Genomic DNA, 8585 nt, shown 5'->3' with positions numbered 1-8585 from the left:
TCCACGTGTCTGCCCTTCTGCTTCACTCCCACAATCCCCTGGCACCTGCTCCTTCCCTGACTGCCCCTGCCCTCCTTGCCCTCTTTCTCCCTCACCATCCTCTGCTCCAGCTCTCCTCATGCCCCTCTCTGCCCTCACATGACTTGCTCCATCCCCTGCCTTCCTCATGCCCATCCCTCCTTTCAACCCCTCTTCTCCCGGCATCCACCCCTCCCCTCTCCTCTTCCTCCTGCTTGCCTGCATTGTCTCTCCCCTTTCCTCTCCCAGCATCACCGTGTCTCCTTCCCTCTCTACCTCCACCCTCCCTTCCATCCCTTGCCCCCTTATTTTATTTTGTCAGAATGCTAATCATCTCATAATTGGTGCATAGTTTGCAGTGTATGTGTATCTTTCATCTACACCCCAGACTTTCTTTTGATGAGGCTGTGTAAATGTTTTTAACGTGCATTTTCTGTAGTGGTCTACAGCAGAAGGTGTGGACATCACTAACTTCAGAAAAATGTTTGGAGAAAAATTTTATTTCCGTATGCCTGTGACATGCACGTTAAATTACAAATACCTTTCATAAAAATATGTAACAGTTGTTTCTTTTCTCCAGGTGCTAAGGGTATGTCTACATTTGCCCCCTAGTTCAAACTAGGAAGGCAAACAAAGCATACCGAAGTTGCAAATCAAGTGTGGGATTTAAATATCCTGCAATTGATTAGCATAATCGCGGCCGGTCGCCATTTTAAAATGCCGGTCACCTGATTTAACTTGCCGCATGTAGACACGGTAGTCTGATTTAAAACCCTTCCCTCGAATTAACTGTTACTCCTCATTCCGATCGAACTACTGTATCTACATACAGCAAGTTAAATCCAGTGACCAGCATTTTAAAATGGCGACCGGACGCAATTATGCTAATTAAGCGTGGGATATTTAAATCCCGCGCTTGATTTGCAAGTTTGGTATGGTTCATTTGCCTCTCTAGTTCAAACTAAGGGGCAAGTATAGACATACCCTAAGTTGTTTCATGAAGACACAAAAGATGGATGGCTTGACTGAGCTATTAATAGCTGTATTGGTCAGCATCACTTTGTTTTAAACTAGTGAGCCATCTATTTTTCTACATTAAACAAATACTAACTGTAGTATTAGAGTAGTCTTGAATTTCCTGCAGACCAGTTATGATGGGGAAAGATAGTTCTCAATCAAATGGACACAATTCTGATTTATTTTACTTGAAGGTGTGAAAGTAAGTAAAACAATGTGATGACTTGAAATTGCATTGGGACAAAAGTAACATAACTCTGTTGGTTTGGAGTTCACACCAGTGCTATAGGCTTGGATCCAGAATTATTCAAGTAGGCTGTGGACACCGTATCCAGTTCCATAAAGGCAGAGTAAAGAGTCGTGAGTTGTAGATCAGGTAAGCTGTTCTGTGGAGCGCTATTCTGGATGGTGAGGTTGCTGCTGCTGCTGCTGCTGCTGCTGCTGTTACTATCCATCTGACAGTGAGAAGGGAAGCACTGAGAGGAGATTGGGGATGTTGAAATGAGAACCAAGGGATCCACTGCCAGGCTGTCATCTTTCAGCTCTTCCCAAAGATTTCCTATAACAAAAAAACAAGACCAACACATTGATGTAGTCTTCAGCTCGTGTGTGTGTGTGTGTGTGTGTGTGTGTGTGTGTGTGTGTTTATTTTATGTAAGAGATACTAGTCAGTGTACTCTATGTGCATCATGTCTACAGCAATCACTTGAACAACAAAACAGAGAGCAAGAACTGGTTTATATTCTCAGCCAACAAATTCAGCTTTGACAGAATGTATACTTTCATTTAAAACAGGTATCTAACCATATTTTTTCCACGCAGCACAGTCAACCTGTGGAACTCCTTGCCAAAGGATGTTGTGAAAACCAAGACTTCTATGGGGTTCAAAAAAGAGCTAGCTAAATTCATGGAGGATATATCGATCAGCCAGGAAGGGCAGGAATGGTATCCTTAGCCTCTATTTGTCCAAGGCTGGGAATGGGTGAGAGGTGAGGGATCACTTGAGGTATGTCTACACTACATCCCGCTTTTGACAGAGGGATGTAAATCAGGCACTTCAAAATTGCAAATGAAGCCGGGATTTGAATTTCCCGTGCTTCATTTGCATAATGGCGTCCGCCACTTTTTTTGGAAACAGGGCTTTTTTGAAAAACAAAACTAAAACTGCAGTTTAGACGAGGATCTTTCGAAAATAAAACCTCATTTTTTGAGGAGTGCAGGATCTTTCGAAAAAGGGTTTTATTTTCAAAAGATCCATGTCTAAACTGCTGATTTTTTTCGAAAAGGTCCCATTTCGAAAAAAAGTGGCAGCCTCCATTATGCAAATGAAGCACGGGAAATTCAAATCCCGGCTTAATTTGCAATATCGACGTGCCTAATTTACATCCCTTTCTTGGGATGTAGTCTAGACATACCCTTGATGATTCTCTGTTCTGTTTATTCCCTCTGGGGCATCTGGCATTGGCCACTGTGGGCAGACAGGACACTGGGCTAGAGGGATCTTTGGTCTGACCCAATCTGGCTATTCTGCTGTTCATATTGTCAGGAACATACTTTGAAAATATGACTTGATGAATTATCAACAGAAAGAAGCTACTTTGAAAGGAACAAACCACCTCACATTCTTCTCAACAGGCTGTTTATTCTTACAACCAATGATGATGCTTTGAGTTTGTCTACACATTTAGATGGGAAGTGTGGTTCGTAGCTTGAGGAGATGTACATTAGTTCTGATGGAACTGAGGCTTGATCCATGCTAGCAGTTGTCACTCAGGGTGGGGCTAGAGGTGATACTTACCAATTGCCCATTCACATCCCTACTCTAAGGCTGCATCTAAACTGGCATGATTTTGCACAAAATCTTGCTGCCTGTCTACACTGGCCGCAAGTATTTGCGCAAGAACACTGACTTTGTAATATACAAAATCAGTGGTTCTTGCGCAAATACTCCGACGCTCCCGCTCAGGGATAAGCCCTCTGGTGCAGGTATTCTTGCACAAGAGGGCCAGTGTAGACAGCCAGGTTAATTTCTTGCGCAAGAAAGCTGGATGGCTAAAATGGCCATTGGAGCATTCTTGCGCAAGAGAGCATCTACACTGGCATGGAGGCTTTTGCACAAAAGCACATCTTTTACGCAAAGGCACAGGCCAGTATAGACTCTCTCTTGCACAAATACTTTTAACGGAAAAACTTTTCCGTTCAAAATATTTACGCAAAATCATGCCAGTCTAGACGCAGCCTAGGGGTACTGCTGGAGTGAGGTTGTTATACTGGCTTGTTGACAGTGTTATGTCAATGGGAGGGATTCGCCTAATGGCATAGCTACTGCCTCCTGGGGAGGTGAATTACTTATACCTCTCATTGGCTCAGGTAGCAGTGTTACTGACATGCTACCGAAGTGCAGCTGCACCACTTCAGCCTCTTCTGTGTAAACAGTCCCTGAAAATAGAGTGTAGCTGCAGCCTCATGCATGATGGGAAGTGCTAGCATGGGCTTATCTCCGGAGGGAATCATGCCCTCAGCTCAAAGTGTAGACAAAACTAAAATAGACAGATTTTCAAATAATGTCAATGCACAATTATGTGCTTAATTTGCACATGAAGTTACCTCAATTGTGATGTCAAATCAAAGTCATTGCATGTAGAAAAGGTCAAAGAAGTAAACATCAGATAGTACTAAAAAAGCAAATTGCATATCTTATTTCAATTGTATTTCAAAATGGCTTATTTCTAAATTTAGCACATCCGCACAGCACCAAATGTCAAAATAACATGCTATTTCAACATATCCCTTAACCCTTGTGGAAAGAGAGTTACAGGGATGCTGAAATAGTGTGCTCATTATTTCGAAAAATATTTTGAAATAAGGGGCATGTTTAAAAGATGTACGGTAGCTATTTTGGGATATCTCTGGTATCCCAAAATAGCCCCGCTGTCTAGATGTACCCTTAGGCTGCATCTAGACTGGCAAGCTGTCTTCACTGGCCGCTTGAATTTCTGCAAGGACACTGACGATCTCATGTAAGATTGTCAGTGTTCTTACGGAAATGCTATGCTGCTCCCATTCGGGCAAAAGCCCTCTTGCGCAAAAGCATTTGCACGAGAGGGCCAGTGTAGACAATGCGGTATTGTTTTGTGTAAGAAAGCCCCGACTGCGAAAATGGCAATCGGGGCTTTCTTGCGCAAAACCGCATCTAGATTGGCACGGACACTTTTCCGCAAAAAGTGCTTTTGCGGAAAAGCGTCCATGCCAATTTAGACGCTCTTTTCCGCAAATGCTTTTAATGGAAAAACTTTTCCGTTCAAAGCATTTGCAGAAAATCATGCCAGGCTAGACGTAGCCTTAGAACAAAAAATATAGATAGTATCATGAACTTTCATGGGCATAACCCACTTTTCCAGATGATCTGAAGAAGTGGGTTGTGCCCACGAAAGCTCATGATACTATCTATATTTTTTGTTACTCTCTAAGGTGCTGCAGCACCATTCGTTGTTTCTTTAAGTTTTTTTGGTTACAGATTAACACGGCTGCCCCTCTGAGACTGTCAAATAGTACTCTGTGCTGAAAGTATACACTGACATTTCTCATGGAATGATGCAGAATGCAAAGGTGACACTGACTCAAAGTTTAACTACTGCATAAGGGGCATGTTCTCTACTCACTTTTTGTGGAGACTTTCTGGGGATATGAGGAACTTATCTCCCGAAATGTGTAGCCACAGTTTATGCACAATAATGTGAATTATAATTTAGCCCTATTTCTAGAAGAAGTTTGATACACTCCATGCAAATGAAGATAGAATTTGCTTCACATTTGAGATGTTTGACAATTTAAATCCTATTTATTACTTACTAGCAGAAATACCTGGTGTCACCCGGGGAAAATATAGTAAAAGGTGTGATGAATGAACTATGTCAATGACATTAACATAGTATATTTTATTGGAACTACTTTTCTCTTATATATTACTTTAAGAAATTAACATAGCTAGTACTTTTTCTGTTATCATAGGGAAAAGATCTTGTAGTTGCAGTTTGTGACACGTTTAACAGAAGAGTCCAGCAAATGCCTATGATCAGGCACTACTAAAAGCTAATTAGTGGCCCAATTGGGGCTCTGGGGGCCCAATTGGGGCTCTGGGGGAACTGATTTTGAGATGTAACCAATCCAGTGATTGAAATTAGGAAATCAGGAGTATCCATGCAAAATGTTGTGTTTCTATGATCAGGCGCTACTAAAAGCTGATTATCAGTGGGCCCAATTGGAGCTCTGGGGGAGCCGGGGAAACAGATTTCAAGATATAACCAATCCAGTTATTGAAGTTAAGAAATCAGTAGTATCCGTGCAAAATTTGGTATTGCTAGTTCTTACCGTTTCGGAGACCTTTCAGGACAAACAAACAAACAAACTTTCAGAAATATAAGAAGATTTGTTAGTGAACACCAAACCCAGACCAGATACAATTTTGTAGAATATAAAAAGTGATAGAATAAACAAAGAGAATTAATTTAAGATGGAATGGCTGAGAAAACTGTAACAGCAGGACTAGGGCTTGGTGGCATTATGCTCAGGGAGTCAAAGGTACAGAGTGCTAGGAACACAAATAAGGGTATGTCTACACTACCCCGCTAGTTCGAACTAGCGGGGTAATGTAGGCATACCGCACTTGCAAATGAAGTCTGGGATTTGAATTTCCCGGGCTTCATTTGCATAAGCCGGGCGCCGCAATTTTTAAATCCCGGCTGGTTCGAACCCCGTGCCGCGCGGCTACACGCGGCACGAACTAGATAGTTCAGACTAGGCTTGCTAATTTGTACTACCGTTACTCCTCATTCCACGAGGAGTAACGGTAGTTCGAACTAGGAAGCCTAGTCCGAACTACCTAGTTCGTGCTGCGTGTAGCCGCGCGGCACGGGGTTCGAACCAGCCGGGATTTAAAAATTGCGGTGCCCGGCTTATGCAAATGAAGCCCGGGAAATTCAAATCCCAGACTTCATTTGCAAGTGCGGAATGCCTACATTACCCCGCTAGTTCGAACTAGCAGGGTAGTGTAGACATACCCTAAGGTATTTAGAAAGGGTGAGGAGCCTAGATTGAGGAATAGACTATTGAATTTTGTTTTTGGAAATGTGTAGAATGGTGCACTTAAAAATCCACTTGTTAATCATCAGTAACTAATGGAAAAATGTATATGCTACAGAGTCTTTTGACCATTTGGAGATGGTCTATCAATTTTTGATGCTATTATTCCCTGTTGCGTTAGATCTTGACAAGGGAGCTGGAAGAGTATTTTGCCATAACTATTTTGTATACTCGACTCTATAGTATCCACAAGCCTGCACTGTGCCTCTTCAGTTTCCACTGTTGTACTTTCTTATATTTCCATGAGGCTGTTTGGCGGGCTCCTGTCTCCCCTCCCCATCCTGTGGAACATTCTAGCAGGGGCATTGCATCCTCTAATCCAGAGATTTTTCACTTAATTTTGACACTTCTACTGAAGCTTAGTTTTGCAGTGGAAGGGTGATGTGGGCCTTGAGCATGATACATAGTGACAGGAATATTTGTTTGTCTGAGAACAGGAGCTTTCATGTCTGCAATACACAGTCCTTTCAGAGAATTTTACCAAACACAGGGTGATCATAGAAATGATTACCCAAATATCTGAGGTAAAATACATAAGGAGCAAGTAGGGTTTGGTTTGGTTTTTTTGCAAAAAAACTAGAAGAGGATTGTAACAATAGCAGTGAATATAACCAAAAATATGTACAGTACATTCAAACAAACACACATTTCCTTGTTTTCACATGCTGTTGTATCAGACATTCATCTAATCTAGGAAACTTTTTACTTAGGAAATGTGTGTTAAAATCAAGGGCTACATTTCACTTATTGGACTGCAGAATTTAGTAACAGCAGATTCTGTTGGGATTAAACAGTTTCTACATTATGTCTTCTCTAGGTAACATTCTCTCTAAGCAATATTACATTCTATACTGCATGGCTGTATCTACACTGGGCCACTTATTCCGGAAAAGCAGCCGCTTTTCCAGAATAACTTGCCAGCTGTCTACACTGGCCGCTTGCTTTTCCAGAAAAGCAATGATGATCTTCTGTAAAATTGTCAGTGTTTTTCTGGAAAAACTATACTGCTCCCGTTCGGGCAAAAGTCTTTTTCCGGAAAAACTGTTCCGGAAAAGGGCCAGTGTAGACAGCCCAGTACATGACGATCGGGGCTTTTTTCCGGAAAAGCGCGTCTACATTGGCCACAGACGCTTTTCTGGAAAAAGGGCTTTTCCGGAAAAGCATCCTGCCAATGTAGACGCTCTTTTTCCGGAAATACTTATAACGGAAAAATATTCCGTTTTAAGCATTTCCGGAAAAAGGTGCCAGTGTAGACGTAGCCCAGGAGATAATGAATTCACATGAACTGCTCTTCTCTGTGGAATGAAGAAATAGCTCAAGAAAGGAACTAATGGTAGTTTTCTAATAATTATTTTTTCAGGTGTGCAAGGTACCTTGGAAAAGGAGATTTATTCTGTGGTTAGATCTTGATATGATCAGAGTACAGATAACAAATAAACATTTGGTGGAGTATCAGGCACCTACCTTGGAGATCAAAGTCAATCAAGGAAGGGTTAAGAGCATCGATATCATTGCTCATGTCTGCTTCTTGCATGAGTGTGTCCTGCATTGTCCTGGCTGTGGAGTGCTCTGTTAGCATCTTCATACTGCCTATGGGAGGGGTCTGTCCTGGCAGGGGTGAGTCTTGTGTGGTGCTAGGTTGTGCTCTCAGTTCACTTTGAGCGTTTGCAGAAGGGAAGATGCTGTGAGGGATATCGGGTGATTGTTGCATTAAGGTAGGCGAGATCTGAGGGAAAGCCTGGGGTGATGTAAAACATGGAGTTTGGTGCCCCCCAAGGAAACTTGGCAGTGGGTTCTTGGCACACAGAGGTCCTGTTGTGTGAATAGTATGTAAAAGCTGTGGGATACTGGATGACAGGGTTGGCTCACACAGAGAATGTTGTTGGACTGACATCTGTCTGGAAACTGTTGAACTTGCCACACCAGTTGGATTGCAGGACATAGCTGAAGATCTTAGTTTTTCAGCCTTTTCTCCTATCAGTGTGTCAAGTTCTTCTGAAAGGCAAAAACAGAAAAAAATCAAAATATATTTTGATGCAGTGCTGTTAAAGCCAGTCCAACATTAAGCTTGTTGTCTGCCAAAATTAATATGTGAGGAAAATGCTGACCTTAAAACAGCAATGAAGTTGGTACCTAGTATGGAAATCCAGACCTAAGGAGTACCCATCAATCGCAAGTGAGTATTTCACAAAGTATATTTTTTAAATTTAAGGATCGGAGAGCTGCATGCTAAAAAACACCCCAAGTTTTATTCCTCAATGCTTAATTCTGTCTCCTTTGTATCAAAGATTAGACAGATGTCAAAGGAGACACATCTTTCACTGAAATCATAGGGAATACACCTCTGAGCTCCAGGGTGCCTTTTGATCTCTAGCTTTATAAAACTTTGGTAGTTGCTCAGCAAAAAC

General features: G+C 42.0%; 1 protein-coding gene across 4 annotated transcripts in view; it reads right to left on the bottom strand.

Moving 5' to 3' along the window:
• Positions 1-1258: 1258 nt before the first annotated feature.
• Positions 1259-8585, bottom strand: part of FOXN1 (forkhead box N1) — an 81154-nt gene continuing 73827 nt past the window's right edge. For all 4 annotated transcript variants that reach the window (XM_075904430.2, XM_075904433.2, XM_025188646.3 and 1 more), the window contains 2 exons: positions 7642-8172; positions 1259-1594 (listed from right to left, as the gene is read on the bottom strand). In XM_075904430.2, the coding sequence (XP_075760545.2) occupies positions 1308-1594; positions 7642-8172 (818 nt within the window). In that variant the 3' untranslated portion in view covers positions 1259-1307. The remainder of the gene's footprint in view (positions 1595-7641; positions 8173-8585) is intronic.

The sequence above is a fragment of the Pelodiscus sinensis genome, chromosome 21, assembly GCF_052426305.1.
Source record: "Pelodiscus sinensis isolate ZL-2025 chromosome 21, ASM5242630v1, whole genome shotgun sequence".
Classification (NCBI taxonomy): Eukaryota; Metazoa; Chordata; order Testudines; family Trionychidae; genus Pelodiscus; species Pelodiscus sinensis.
This window is presented reverse-complemented; position numbering and strand designations above follow the sequence as displayed.